The sequence below is a fragment of the Leucoraja erinacea genome, chromosome 1 (genome assembly GCF_028641065.1).
Source record: "Leucoraja erinacea ecotype New England chromosome 1, Leri_hhj_1, whole genome shotgun sequence".
NCBI classification, from domain to species: domain Eukaryota; kingdom Metazoa; phylum Chordata; class Chondrichthyes; order Rajiformes; family Rajidae; genus Leucoraja; species Leucoraja erinaceus.
Genome location: NC_073377.1, coordinates 88,369,468 through 88,386,016, shown reverse-complemented (window position 1 = coordinate 88,386,016; position 16,549 = coordinate 88,369,468). Strand labels below are relative to the sequence as shown.

Below are 16,549 nucleotides of genomic sequence, written 5' to 3'. Positions count from 1 at the left end.
AGCTGCGGTCCTAGCACCGAGCCTTGCGGTACCTCACTAGTCACGGCCTGCCATTCTGAAAGGGACCAGTTAACTCCTACCCTTTGTCTCCTGTCTGCCAACCAATTTTCTATCCATGTCAGCACCCTACCCCCAATACTATGTGCTCTAATTTTGCCCACTAATCTCCTATGTGGGACCTTATCAAATGCATTCTGAAAGTCCAGGTACACTACATCCACTGGCTCTCACTTGTCCATTATCTTGGTAACATCCTCAAAAAATTCCAGATGATTAGTCAAGTATGATTTCCCCTTCGAAATCCATGCTGACCTGGACCAATCTAAATGAGCCGCTATTTCATCTTTTATTATTGACTCCAAAATCTTCCCGATGTCAGGCTAACTGGTCTATAATTCCCTGTTTTCTCTCTGCTGCTCTTCTTAAAATGTGGGATAACATTAGCTACCCTCCAATCCACAGGAACTGATCCCAAATCTACAGAACATTGGAAAATGATCACCAATGCGTCCACGATTTCTAGAGCCACTTCCTTAAGTACCCTGGGATGCTGACCATCAGGCCCTGGGGATTTATCAGTCTTCAGTCCCGTCAGTCTACCCAACACAATTTCCTGCCTAATGTGGATTTCCTTCAGTTCCTCTGTCACCCCAGATCCTCTGGCCACTACTATATCAGGAAGATTGTTTGTGTTTTGTGAAGATGGATCCAAAGTACGTGTTTAACTCGTCTGCCATTTCCTTGTCCCCATAATAAATTCAGCCTTTTCAGTCTTCAAGGGTCCAACCTTGGCCTTAACTAGTTTTTTCCTCTTCACATACCTAAAGAAGTTTTTACTACCCTCCTTTATATTCTTGGCTACCTTACCTTCGTACCTCATCTTTTTTCCCCGTATTGCCTTTTTAGTTAGCTTCTGTTGCTCTTTAAAAGTTACCCAATCTTCTGGTTTCCCGCTCATCTTTGCTATGTTATATTTCTGCAGTTTTATTTTTATACTCTCCCTCACTTCCCTTGTCAGCCACAGTCACCCCTTACTCCCGTTGGAATCTTTCTTCCTCTTTGGAATGAACCGATCCTGCACCTCCTGTATTATTCCCAGAAATACTTGCCATTGTTGTCCCAATGTCATCCCTGCTAGGGTATCTTTCCAGTCAACTTTGGCCAACCTCCCTCATGGCTCCATAGTCCCCTTTGCTCACTGTAATACCAACACCTCCGATTTACCCTTCTCCCTCTGAAATTGTAGATTAAAACATCATATTATGGTCACTACCTCCTAATGGCTCCTTCACCTCGAGTTTCCTCATCAAATCCGGTTCATTGCACAACACTAATTCCAGAATTGCCTTCTCCCTGGTAGGTTCCAGTGCAAGCAGTAAGAATCCATCACGGAGGCACTCCACTAACTCCCTTTCTTGAGGTCCAGTTCTAACCTGATTTTCCCAGTCTACCTGCATGTTGAAATCTCCTATAACAACTGTAGCATTACCTTTACGACATACCAATATTAATTGTTGATTCAACTTGCACCTTATGTCCAGGCTACTGTTTGGAGGCCTGTAGATAACTCCCATTAGGGTCTTCTTACCCTTACAAATCCTCAGTTCTATTCATACTGACTCTACATCTCCTGATTCTATGTCACCCCGCGCAAGGGACAAATTAATTCCTCCACAACAGAGCTACCCCACACCCCCTCTTCACACCTGTCTTTCTTTTCGATAGGACATATACCCTTGAATGTTCAGTTCCCAGCCATGGTCCTCTTGCAGCCATGTCTCTGGAATTCCCACAACATCATACTTGCCAATTTCTAACTGAGCCTCAAGCTCATCCAATTTATTTCTTATACTTCACATACAACACTTCGACCGGTATTCACCTCCCCTCTCACACAGTCACTATTGACTCTGACCTTACTCTCTTAAACCTCATCGATCTTTCCTTCCCATTAATTCGGGAGTCTTTTATAACTTTTCCTGTGTACACTGCCCCTTTAACTCCATCTTTATGCTCCCAATTTGTCAACCCCCCCCCCCACTATTTAGTTTAAATCCACACATGTAGCACTAGCATCCAATTACAGCTTGAATTACAAGGAGAGTCAGGTCAGTTTTTCCAGGATTGAAGGATGCCGATGCGCTTCCTTAAAGGTTTTGTAACATCATGAGTGGTATGATGTTAAGGTGGACAGACATTTTCCCAGGGTAGGGAAAATCTAAAACTGGGGTGCGTAGGTGTTTGGGGGAGAGCCAAGATCTAAACGCAAACATAAGGGGCATGTCTTCTTCATTCCCACTACCACAGAGGGCGGTGCATATGTGGAACGAGAACAGACAGAAATTGTTGAGGCAGATGCTCGGCAGGCACATGGATAAAAGCGGTTCAGAGGGCTATGGATCAAATGACCCATTTCCATACTGTACAACTATGCGATATACTGAACTAATATTCTGTTCAAGAGCAACCGTGCTGTTTTGTATGCCCAGAACATGGAGGGGATTATAAGTGGCAATAAACCAAGCTAATTTTACTGTACCCACGTCATATTTGCTTTAACAGTATCACATTGCTTACTAATGTATTATGGAAAAAATGCAAGACATTGCACTGTAAGACCTTAAGGATCACAGTTGTATAAACCATGAACTAAAAAATACTACCATTTTTGACATGAACCTAACAGCACCACATACGCTTTTTTCCTGCATATTGTTCATTGTTGCTGTGACCGTGAGAAAACATTATTAATCAACGGATTAAATTTGTTTTGGAACTTGCACGAGGCTCGCATTGTTTCCCCCTGTTCTGAAAGGTTGATGGCATAATTAAAGTTGATTACTGATATCAATGAGTTATTCAAGACAATATTTCTCATGTTTCACCCTCCCTTCAAATCAGATAACCAAACCATAGGGTTTCAACAAGGTTCTCAGCTACGCAATAAGGCAAGACAAACCCTGGCTGTTTTGGGGCTAAGCCAACCCAATATTGCATAAATACATTTTTATTTGCCGAACAATTAAGATTTTAAGACAGGCATTACTCTGAGCTTTATATTACTCGGGTCTCCAAAGATGGACTTTGTTTGAACCATGGAAAATGAACAATACATGTTTTTTGCAGAAATGTAAAAGTAATTTGGGCAAAATGGTACATTTCATGAATGAATGCTCCCATTAATAAGATAGAGAAACATATGGGCGGAAAATATTAAATATCAATGTAAGGAATTATACACAAGGCAAGGTTATTTTTAATGGTGTGAAATACTTCAGTAATGTAAATTGCAGGACATTAAAAGAATAAGAAAATTACAGATTGACAACATTTTGAACATTTTAGGATAGTTAAGTAATAAAAGTACTTAGATTTTTCAAAATGACATCAATTATTAGCAATATGCCTAATTAGATAAGTGTTTATTGGTGGTCTAGTCAGAGGTATTGCACAAATACTATAAAACATTCAAGAACAACAACTTAATTTCATATGCTTAAAACATTGTAGAGTTTAATTCAATTGGAATATATAGTTAATAAAATCCACTCCAAGAAAAATTGAAAACAGATTATTCACAATACTCAATATTAATATTCAGAAAACAAAAAACATTTTACCATCAAATAAACTGAGGTCTCTGAGTAACCTTGGTCCATAAAGTCCTTCTAAGATGCTTTCGAACCCTGTAAATAAAATATCAATACATTAGTTCAGATGTCAAGCATTCGGACAAAAAGGTACTAAAAATGTTAACACGCAAAACTCTTTTAGGCCTCTCCATCCATTTCTGCATATTGCACAATGTTGCATATTGTGCTCAGTTGTGGGAGTCACAGGTTCAGGATCAATCTTTGTTTCTAAAGCATCAATTTGGTGTGAAGGAGTTGACGTTGAGTCAAGGACCATTGCAAACTGGAAAGTAAGGAACCAAGCATGTCAAATGGCAGAAAGGCAAATAAGTGGAGGAGAGATAATATCTGCAATAGGGTGCAGAGCAAGTTTTTAAAGGTAACCAATATTTTAAAAAATTGCAATTAGAAACAAATAATAAAAAAATGTATCAAATTGAAACAAAACACCCATATTTCTGGACAAATAAAGTAGCTAAATGGAATATCAATATCAATAATTTCTGAGGGTTTCAACTACTCAAATGGAAGATAATGTGTGTACCTCAACCTTACACTGGGCATTGTTTGCAACATGGAGGCTAAAAACAGATGAAAGAGGAAGTTGGACAGAGAATTAATGTGAAACAAAGGTGAAGCAGCAACTCAATCGTGCTGTCACATCTTATTAATTTGATTGAGGTTTGAAGAGGCGGCGATGGCGATTGATAAGGGTTGGGCAGCTGATGTTTCTATATGAATATTGGTATCGTATTTGGGAAAGTCCTTCATGGTAGGCTGATCCAGAAGATTAAGATGCATGGGATTCAGGACAACTTGGTAATTCAGAACTGGCTTAACCAAAGATATAGGTGGTTCCGGTGAAAGAATGGTATTCTATCTGGAACTCTGAGAGCAGTTGTGCCGTGCGTGGATCTGTATTAGAGTCGTCGTTTCCGATTAACAACTTGTACATAACGTAGGTGAGCAAGTTTAAAGACACCAACATTATTGGAGTCACAGTGAGGAAGACTAGCAAAGGATACAATAGGATTTAGATCAGTTACAGTTATGGGAGGAAAATGGCAGACGGAGTTTAATCTGTGCAGGGTTTTGAATCTGTACAATCTGTGAGGTGTTGCACTTTGGGAGTATGAATGCAAGGGTAAAGTATAGGGCATATTGATGTGGAGAAGGATCGTGAAGTCCAACTCCATAGCTCCCTGAAGCTGACAACACAAGTGGGTAGATTGGAAAAAGAGGCAAATGGTATGCTTGTCTTCATCAGTCAAGGCATTGAGTATAAGAGTCAGGAAGTCATGCTGCAACCTTGGATAGGCCGCATTTGTAGTGCCGTCTGCACTCCATTATAGGAAGGTTGTGGAGAATGCAGAAACAGTTTACCAGAATGCTGCCCAGGTACAAGGAGAGGTTGGTGAAACTTGGGTAGATAAAAAATGCTGATGTAACTCAGCGGGACAGGCAGCATCTCTTGAGAGAAGGAATGGGTGACGTTTCGGATTGAGACCCTTCTTCAAACTTGGATTATTTTCTCTGTTGCATTAGGAAGTTGAGGAGCTCATAGGAGTACATTAGATTATGGAGGTAGAGATAGTGCAGTCTTCCCTGGGTAGAAATATTGTGAGGGGGACCATGTTTCAGAGATGTGTGGCTCAAGTGCCTGGCAGGAGTGGTGATAGATGCAGAAATTATAGTGATGTTTAAGAAATGTTTAGATAGGCACAAGGCAATGTCAGGAATAGATCACACACAGGCAGAGATTAACCTGGTATCATGCTAGGCACCAACGCAATGGACCAGAGTCTGCATTGTTTAATTTCCTATTTGGGGCTCACATAAACGTCTGCAAATTTTTATAGCAAATATTAACTTTGGGCAACCTTGATCTACACCCTATCAGATATCCCTTTACATCCAGCTCTCTACACCTTATGTTTGTTTTCTCATATTTTCAGCTCATACAGATACACAGGCATAAACACAGATCTGATCTGTATTTATGCCTACAATATTCTGTTGTGCTGCAGCAAGCAAGAATTTAATTGTCCTATCTGGGACACATGACAATAAACTCTTGACTTGACGAATTCTTGTTCTTTTCGATGGTGTTCTGCTGAGCCTCTCAATTTTCAGGATTGCCCCCATCCCCCGATTTATCGCACTTGCAGTTTAGTTTAGTTCAGAGAGAGTGCGGAAACAGGCCCATCAGCCCACAGAGACTGTGCCGACCAGTGATTCCTGCACACTTACACATTCCTACATACGCTAGGGACAATTTACAATTATATCAAGCCAATTAACCTACAAACCTGTACATCTTTGGAGTGTGGGAGGAAACCTGAAGAAAACCCATGCAGGTCACGAGTAGAACGTACAAACTCTGTACAGACAAGCACCCATTGTCAGGGCACTGCAAGGTAACAGCTCTCCTGCTGCGCCACTGTGCTGCCCTGCGGGTTTTTTTGCTCCAGTGGACAAATTGCTAGATTTGTTACTTGCAAGTTATTAGATGCAAGACTATCTAAATGGCGTCAAATTGGGAAAAGGGGAAGTACAACGGGAACTGGGGGTCCTTGTACATCAGTCTATGAAAGTAAGCATGCAGGTACAGCAGGCAGTGAAGAAAGCAAATGGCATGTTGCCTCTTTATAACAAGAGGATTCGAGTATAGGAGCAAAGAGGTCCTTCTGCAGTTGTACAGGGCCCTAGTGAGACCACACCTGGAGTATTGTGTGCAGTTTGTTCCCTAATTTGAGGAAGGGCATTCTTGCTATTGAGGGAGTGCAGCGTAGGTTTACACGGTTAATTCCCGGGATGGCGGGACTGTCATGTGCTGAGAGAATGGAGAGGCTGGGCTTGTACACTCTGGAGTTTAGAAGGATGAGAGGTTGAAACATATAAGATTGTTAAGGGTTTGGACACGCTAGAGGCAAGAAACATATTCCCGACGTTGGGGGAGTCCAGAACCAGGGGCCACAGTTTAAGAATAAAGGGTAAGCCATTTAGAATGGAGGCGAGGAAACACTTTTTCTCAGAGAGTTGTGAGTCTGCGGAATTCTCTGCCTCAGAGGGCGGTGGGGGCCAGTTCTCTGGATACTTTCAAGAGAGAGCTAGATAGGACTCTTAAAGATAGCGGAATCGGGGGATATGGGGAGAAGGCAGGAACGGGGTACTGATTGGGGATGATCAGCCATGATCACATTGAATGGCGGTGCTGGCTCGAAGGGCCGAATGGCCTACTCCTGCACCTATTGTCTATTGAACTCAAATTATAAGCTAGATGCAGTGGAAAACATAGAATAGCAAAATAAAAATGCCTACTTACATTATATAGGCGACTATATAATTTTAATGGATTGGACAGGCTAGATGCAGAAAAAATGTTTCCGATGTTGGGGGTCCAGAACCGGGGGGGTCAAAGTTTAAGAATAAGCAGTAGGTCATTTAGGACGTTTTCCACCCAGAGTTGCGAATCCGTGGAATTCTCTGCCACAGAAGGCAATGGAGGCCAATTCACTGGATGAGTTAGATAGAGGGTACCGATGTTGGATGATGGCATGATCATATTGAATGGCGGAGCTGGATCGAAGGGCTGAATGGCCTACCTCTCACATATTTTCTGTGTCTCAATGAAGAGCAAAATTCACAGTCCCCAACAAAATTCCAACTAATGTTCTGATGCAGGGTCACAATCTGGAGTATCTTTTTTGTCCCTCAGATGCGGCTCAAGTTGTTACGTTGCTCTAGTAGTTTGTATTTTTTGATCCAAATTCCACCATCTGGAGTCTTGTCTCTGAGATTCCAGTTCTAATGACTCACTCTCCAGAACTAATGTTGGTACAACCTTAACACCCATGGAAATTGCCATGGTACAAAAGAGGATAATTTCAAACCTGAAAATTGCCATCTAAATCGATAGATTCATCAGCAAAATAACAAAGTAGAGAGCATTGCTATCAAGCTCTACCGAAAGTTAAGTTTGAAGCCTTCAAGGGCCAACTAGCTCCAAAACTCCCCATAACTCCAGGAACCATTATATTTACCATGTCAAATACAGAACCTATCAGTTACCCACAGCTGAACAGTAACTATTTTGAAAACAATGGACTTTTACTAACGGCAATTACTTTAAGCCAAAAAACTCCAAATGATACACAGAAAACGGAAGAGCATTGTCTCAGATCACTATTTCTCCTCTCCATTCCTCCAAATCAAACACAAGGGCACATTCTCATCAATCCATCTTTATTGACCACTGCAATTTGCATCAGCGTTAACTGTGAATCCACAAATTCACATACACAAGTCACCCAAAAAACATACCAAACAGTATTTGTAGCATAATGGCTCTTCAAAATTGCAGCTAGCGCAAGAGACCAGTGCCCACACATACATCTGAATGGTATACAGTTACATACCTCTGCCCACTAACAGTACCCTGGAGTCTAAAGCTGGATATAGACCCAAACCTATCACTTTTCACCAAATGCACATCCATTGAATCCTCTGAACCCCATCCAAATATTTTTAATAATTCAACACTCCACGTGTCAACTATCTGTCACTTTATCCTGCTGTTATTCACACAATATTTTGCTAATAATCTCCAGCAGATGGCAGACTATTACCCTGTTTCTCACCTTTTTTTTTCAACTATTAAAAATAATCCCCATTTAGATTTTCACAATGATAACCTTACACTTGTTTAAAGCCGAAATTTGATCATTATCAAACACACAATAAATAAACAAATGAGCCACCACTTCCCACCCACCCCCAGAAAGCACTGAGAAAATTTGTGTAAAGGATTTTGCAACCAATGCTACCACCGAGAAAGAACAAGGAGTTTAGTTTAAGCCAAGTACATGACTAATCGTAAAATAGTAAACAAATCACAAGCCAACCACCATGCCATACCATTATTTTCAAGGATGAAATCCACATTTAACAAGGACATAAAATAGATGTTAGTATATTTAATGCCTTCATTCATGTTTGACTCCCGTTCAAGTTTCACATCAAAGTGAAGGAAAATCATGAGCGGTGCACAACTGGTGATTGATCCCATTAACTTAATTGCCATATAGGTGAAAAAAAAATTTAAGCTCAAGATTCCTTGCAATATTCCTCTACTATTTGAATTAATTCACTGTTTGTGGTGTTCAATTGTAAGCCTCTTCTAAAAAATCAAATATGTTCTTCCATTCTCTTAAAATAAGTCTTTTGTTGATCAATACTTTGTTCTATATTTTCCTTTTTTTTAAACAAACAGGGTCAGTTTGAAGGAGTCCCAACTATCACCAGTACTCGCTCTTCAACACCCTTGCCCTCATTTTGGGAAATCTAACCACCTAGCTGTGCTTCTTCTGGCCATGTATTAGCTTTGACTGAATAATGCAGCTCCAACAGAAGACTGCACAGAGTTGGTTGGGGAGTTAAAGGAATGACACCACGACTGCTTGGTATTGATAAACTGGGTGATGTTTAAGTTTCCAGCAACAGACCTGAATGAATATGCCACCATTGTAACAAGCTTCATAAGGAAGTTGAGTAGTGTGCTCTCACCAAAACCATCTGAATATTCCCTAATCAGAAGCCTTGGATTAATCAGTAGGCCCACAATCTACTGAAGGAGAGATCTCGGGCATTCACAAAAGCAGTGGCAGCTCAAGGGATAAATAGGCATGAGCTCAATGTGTTCTATGATTGATTAAAAAAAAGGGGGAACACTAGTATGTGTTCTCAGGCCCCTATCACCTCCTGATGGTATTGTAATCTCAGTCAGCGAGGCTGACATCAAAAGATCATTCACGAGGGCGAATCCACAAAGTGTCCTGCCCCGATGGTGTGCCTAGCAGCATTCCTAAAACCTACGTGGACCAACTGGATGGTGTTAATGCAGAAATCTCTAAACTCTCATTACTAAGGTCCAAGGTTCACATCCATTTTAAAAACGCATCAATAATACCATTGCCCAAGAGCAGCAAGGTGACATATATCAAAGACTACCGACTGATGGCACTAACATCCATGGCGGTTACGTGTTTGGAGAAGTTGGTTATGATGCATACAAACTCCTATCTTCAGAACCTGGAATCACTACAGTTTGCTTATTTTCACAATAGATCAACTGGGTATTTGATCTTGCTGGCTGTCCACTCTGCATTGGACTGCTTGGACAACAAGAACAAACGTCAGTGTGTTCCTCATCGGCTACAGCTCAGCATTCAACACCATCAACCCAGAAAACTTATCAAACAGAGAATTGGGTCTCTGCTCGCCACTAAGCAACTGGATCCCTTGCTTCCACATCAGTAGATCACAATCAATACAAATCGGCAAAAACACTTTGCCTTGATAAGCATTAGCACAGAAGCATCTCAACGCTGTGCGCTCATTCCCCCGCTCTGTTCACTCTATACTCATAATTGTGTAGCCGGACAGTGCCACTACAGTCTTTACCAATGACACAATGATACCACCTTCATTGGAAAATAATGGCCAATGAGGCAGAGAATAGGATGAAGCACAAACACTGCGCAATACTAACCTCAACTGTGCACTTCTAAGTACTGTAGACTTCATTGCATCCAGGACATCACGTTTTTGCACTAGTATCGTGATTGTTAATTTGTTGATTTTTTTGGTTTATTGTATTATCTATGCGTGTTGCGTTTACAGGCCTGTCACACTGCTGGAAGCCAAAATTTTATAGTTTTGTGGTCTGTACACATGGTAAGTAAACACTCTTGACTCAAATTCCAGATGCTGGTATTTAAGTAAATGTGTAAAGTCTACAGATCAAATTAATTTGCAAACAGTTCCATTCCATTTCCACTCATCAAATGCTAATCAACTGAGTAAAATGCCTTAAACTGTACACTGTTACAAATGCACATTGGTTCTAGAAAAAATGACTGATTCCCATTTCAAACCTCCCAATTCTTTAACCAGATTCTTTTCTAGATCTATTCAGTTCCATAAAGTAAACAACTTTTAGGATTTAATGTGAATGTTTTGGACAAATACTTATGAATCTGTAAAGGATTGGAGCCATACATCTTTCCTAGAAGTAGTTTCTCCAAATATCCAAATTTGTACAGGTGCAACATATGCAATTCATGTTTTAATTTACCCAACCTATAGATTGAAATAGAATAGTTACAAACTGCTGACAAAACATACTTCCTACTTCTTATTTGCAATTCAGGATATGTAGAGAAATTGGGATTTTGATTAAACCTGAAATGCAAGTATTATTCTTCGCTTCAAATAAGCATCAAATGTCAATGAGGTAATTAATTTCATTGTCTTTTTCATCGAGTTACTCATTCAGGCATTGCTTCCAAAAATTTAAAGAAGTTTGAAAGAATAGAATGAAATTACTGCACATTTAATTTGATCGCCATCACTGGAGAAAAGTGGTAGTCTTACAATAAGAATTGAGCCTCAAAGCCATCTGAATATTGCCAAAAGACAAAATTATCCTACGAGAGGCTTGTGAAGTGAGAGAAGCAGAATTAGGCTATTCGGCCCATCAAGTCTACTCCGCCAATCATGGCTGATCTATCTTTCCCCCCCTCAACCCCATTCACCTGCGCTCCCCCTAACCGCCGACACCATTACTAATCAAGAATCTATCTATCTCTGCCATAAAAATATCCATTAACTTGGTCTCCAGTCTTCTGTGGCAATGAATTCCAGATTCACCACCCTCCAAATGAAGAAATTCCTCCTCCTTCCTAAAGGAATGTCCTTTAATTCTAAGGCATGACCTCTGGTACTTGACTCTCCCATTAGTGGAAACATCCTCACACATCCACTCTACCCAGGCCTTTAACTATTGTAAGTTTCAATGAGGTTCTCATCCTTTTATACTCCAGCGAGTCAAGGTTCAGTGCCATCAAACGCTCATCATATGTTAACCCACTCATTCCTGGGGAACTTCCTCTGGATCCACTCCAGCACCAGCACATCCTTCCTCAGATATGGGGCCCCAAAATTGCTCACAATATTCCAAATGTGTTCTGATCAGCACCTTATAGATCCTCAGCATTATCATGCCACCCATATTTGTGATGTGGGAGAAAACCAGAGCAACCAAGGAAACCCACGCAGTCACAAGAATGTTAAAACTAAATAGAAAACAGTAGGAGATGCTGAACAGCAGCATTGTTATAAACATTTTGCTTGAAGAGTTGGGAGGGGTGTGAGAAAGAATCAAAAATCTTATCATGTACTGTTGAAATCAATGGCAAAACCTGTCAATATCAGAAAATGGACAGTTACAGTCCAGACCATTATTTCACAACTCATCAATATTCTCCCTTATCCACTAACTAAGCAATACTAGTTATGACAGCAAGATAAACAAAAATCAAGGACTATGATGGAAGGAAGTTTTAAAACATTATTTCAATGTACAAGAAAACCAGCAAGCAAAGGACCAAGAATGATATTAACATAAATATTTTTAAAATAATTTGAAATAGGACTTTTGTCAACCATCAGGTTATATTTTACGATTTATTGCTTTTATGGTTTTACCAAATACCATAAAAAACACATGTATATACACCCCCCCCCCCCCACCCCTCCCTCAAGTAGGCACCAGGGGCAAAATCAGCACCTGGTATTCCACTTCCCATAAAGTGAACGTTGGTCATAGAGGGCAAATGACACCACCTTAGATGCCAATTTCAAAAGGTTGCACTTAAACTACATGCTGCCCTCTGACTATTTCAGGCAGATCAAGGAGTTACTCACATCTCTTTACTGAGATTACCCTGTTATTAAATGCTTTCAAACAGCTCCACCATTTCAGTCTCAACAATTCTTGCTGACAAATATATGCGAATTGCAGCATTGACCAAGAATGAAAGAGTACACATTACATGCTTTAGTTTTGAATAGCACAACTTTATAACAATGTTTCCTCTGGACCAAAAAAAGTGGATACGTGGAGCAAACCTTTATTCAGATTATACGCAAGTCCAATTAACAAAAGATGCTCCTTAATTTGTGAATATTCAATTTACAAAGTTTTGCTATGATTTTGATTTGCATGAACAACATGCTGCTCTTTGTCCATTAATAATACACATCACCCATAATCACTTCGAGAAGATATAGACACAAAAAGCTGGAATAACTCAGCGGGACAGCAGCATTTCTGGAGAGAGGGAATGGGTGACGTTTCAGGTCGAGACTCTTCTTCAGACTGGTTAGGGATAAGGGAAACAAGAGATACAGACAGTGATGTGGAGAGATAAAGAGCAATGAATGAAAGATACACAAAAAAGGATGATAAAGGAAACAGGCCATTGTTAGCTGTTTGTAGAGTGAAAATGGGAAGCTAGTGGGACTTGGATGGGGGAGGGATAGAGAGAGGATACCCGAAGTGAGAGAAATCAATATTCATACCACTAAGCTGCCCAAGTGAAATATGAGATGCTGTTCCTCCAATTTGCATTTATCCGCCCTCTAACAATGGAGGAGACCCAGGACAGAAAGGTCTGTGTTGGAATGGGATAGAGAATTAAAATATCCAGCAACCAGGAGATCAGGTAGGTTCAGGCGGGATGAGCAAAGGTGTTCCACAAAACAATCGTCCAGTCTGCGTTTGGTCTCGTTGATGTATAAGAGTCCACATCTTGAAGAACAGATACAGTAGATGAAGTTGGAGGAGGTGCAAGTGAACCTCTGCCGAACTATAAAGGACTGTCGGGGTCCCTGGGCACAGTCGAGGGAGGAGGAAAAGCGATAGGTGTTGCATCTTCTGGGGCTGCAGGGGAAGGTGCCTGGGAGGAGGTGGTTTGGGTGGGAGTGATGAGTTAAACCAGGGAGTTGCAGAAGGAACGGTCTCTGCGGAAAGCAGAAAGGGATGGAAATGGGAAAATGTGGTTAATGGTGGAATCCCAATGGAGGTGGCGGAAATTTTGGAGGATTTTACTTAATGTATTTTGCTCAGTCTTTGATTTATTACATTTTGTTTTAAACATTAAATCTGCCAGGAACACGTCATAATGAATGGGTGCAAAGCCAGCTTTAAACATTAAGGGCCTGTCCCACTTGGGCAACCTAATCCGCAAGTTCTGGCGAGTTTGCCCTCGACTCATACTCGCAGCATGTTCGACACGAGGTCATAGGAGGTCTTCGTAACTCTCCTTCATGCATAATACCATCATCCCACAGAGACTTGTGGAGAAACTAACCCTGCTGGGCCTCAACACCACCCTGTGTCACTGGATCTTGGACTTTCTGACAGAGAGACCGCAGTCAGTCCGTGTTGGCAAGAACACTTCAGGCTCGGTCACGCTGAGCACCGGCTCCCCTCAAGGCTGTGTGCTCAGCCCGCTGTTGTTCACACTGCTCACACATGACTGCTGCCAGATTCAGGGACAATAAAATCATAAAGTTCGCGGACGACACTACAGTGGTGGGACTCATCAGTGGAGATGACGAAACAAGGTACAGGGAGGAAGTAGAACAACTGGTGGACTGGTGCAGCAAAAATAACCTGGAATTGAATGTCGACAAAACTAAGGAGATGGTTGTCGACTTCAGGAGGGCGCAGCCAGAGCATACACCGCTCAACATTAGTGGCACTGCAGTGGAGAGAGTGGAGAGCATAAAGTTCCTCGGTGTGCAGATAACGGACAACCTCACCTGGTCCAGGAACACCACTGGGACCGTCAAACGGGCCCATCAGCGACTGCACTTCCTGAGGAAACTAAAACAGGCCTCACTCCCCACCAACATCCTCAGGACTTTCTACAGGGGCACGGTGGAGTCTGTACTCACGTACTGCATCAATACGTGGTACTGCACCTGCAACTGCTCGGACAGGAAGGCTCTGCAGAGGGTAGTGAGGGGAGCAGAGAGGATTATTGGCGTCTCCCTACCCTCGGTACAAGAACTGTTCCAGAGCCGCTGTCTGAAGAAAGCACAGAGAATTGCCAAGGACAAACTGCACCCCCTCCACACACACCTGGATCTCTTGCCATCAGGCAAGAGATATCGAAGCATCAAAGCCCGGACTACGAGGCTGCTAAACAGCTTCCTACCACAGGCTGTGAGGCTGCTAAACAGTCACTCTGCACTCACAGTCACTTGACTTGACTCTGCGGCTGGCACGGACACTTTAATAACTGGCACTGGCCACTTAAATCAGCGGCCCCGGACATTTTTTTATGATTGGTTTACTGTATTTTAACATTGTGTTTTTTTTACCTGATTTTAACTATTTATTCTGTTCCATCAGGGACTGGATTGTTTTTTTTAGTGTTATTATGTGAGAAGTGTTTTAAATTTCATGTGCGAGGCTCCGCTATTCACTGGGAAACGTCTTTTCATTTTGCACTGTACTTGTTGCTTGCAAGATGACAATAAAGGTTGATTGATTGATTGATTGAGAGTGGTCTCCGTATACTCGAGGCCTCAACTAGGTCGCGCCGGTTATTTCAATACATTAAAAAATGCCCATGAGTAAAAAAAGATTGCCATGGAAAAAATCGACTTTTTTTACTCGTAGGTTTAGTCGTAGTAGGTCGGCATGTTAGTCGTAGGCAATCAAGGAGTGTCGAAGGTAGTCTTCATCATAGTCGAAGGGAGATCATCTTCACTCTCCACTATTCAGTGTCCAATTTTCCCAAAGTTAGTCGGAGCTAGTCGAGGCTGGTCTTCAGCCTTAGGAGTAAAGAGGTTCTTCTGCAGTTGTATAGGGCTCTGGTGAGACCACATCTAGAGTATTGTGTACAGTTTTGGTCTCCTAATTTGAGGAAGGACGTCCTTGTGATTGAGGCAGTGCAGCGTAGGTTCACGAGATAGATCCCTGGGATGGCAGGACTGTCATATGAGGATAGATTGAAAAGACTAGGCTTGTATTCACTGGAGTTTAGAAGGATGAAGGGGAATCTTATAGAAATATATAAAATTATAAAAGGACTGGACAAGCTAGATGCCGGAAAAATGTTCCCAATGTTGGGCAAGTCCAGAACCAGTGGCCACAGTCTTAGAATAAAGGGGAGGTCATTAAAGACTGTGAGAAGAAACTTTTTCACCCAGAGAGTTGTGAATTTATGGAATTCCTTGTCACAGAGGGCAGTGGAGGCCAAATCACTGGATGGATTTAAGAGAGAGTTAGATAGAGCTCTAGGGGCTAGTGGAGTCAAGGGTTATGGGGAGAAGGCAGGCATGGGTTATTGATAGGGGACGATCAGCCATGATCACAATGAATGGTGGTGCTGGCTCGAAGGGCCGAATGGCCTCCTCCTGCACCTATTTTCTATGTTTCTATGTTTCTAAACTCGCCATTTAGGTCGCCCAAGTGGGACAGCCCCATTAACCTGAGCAGAGTTACGAAAATTACTAAGGTATTTCAATGTATCCTTTACCAAAAAAAACCCTTTCTTCATTGCAAATTGGCATATCATCATGAAAAGCAGTATCATGTTATTTCACAGCATAATTTGCTAGCGTAGCAACACAGATTTCTAAGAAACAGTTCTGGATGCATTCTAAGAATATACCAATTTCAATTACGGAAATGAACTGAATTCCAACCCTCTGGGGCAGTCCCAACCACAGTGAGCACACATTCTTCATCAGTTGCACTGTAATGCAAAATAATTGGATTATTCAATTTCACTATCTGTGGAATTCTCTGCCTCAGAGGGCGGTGGAGGCAGGTTCTCTGGATGCTTTCAAGAGAGAGCTAAATAGGGCTCTTAAAAAGAACGGAGTCATTGAATGGCGGTGCTGGCTCGAAGGGCCGAATGGCCTACTCCTGCACCTATTGTCTATTGTCTATCCAGATGCAAACCACTTGTACCTTCAAATACAATACAGGGTATTCACACAATGGGCAAGGGTGGTGACAAACCAACTGACTAACCGGCCGATGCTCTCCGATAACC

The 16,549-nt window shown here is 41.7% G+C and overlaps 1 protein-coding gene across 18 annotated transcripts in view; it reads right to left on the bottom strand.

Annotated features, from left to right (window-relative positions):
• Positions 1-16,549, bottom strand: part of lcorl (ligand dependent nuclear receptor corepressor-like) — a 122,018-nt gene that overhangs the window by 85,014 nt on the left and 20,455 nt on the right. For all 18 annotated transcript variants that reach the window (XR_008723751.1, XR_008723752.1, XR_008723753.1 and 15 more), the window contains exon 2: positions 3,621-3,686. Coding sequence is in view for 11 of the 18 variants with exons in the window: in XM_055638355.1 (XP_055494330.1) it covers positions 3,621-3,686 (66 nt within the window). In the remaining 7 variants the exon portion in view is untranslated. The remainder of the gene's footprint in view (positions 1-3,620; positions 3,687-16,549) is intronic.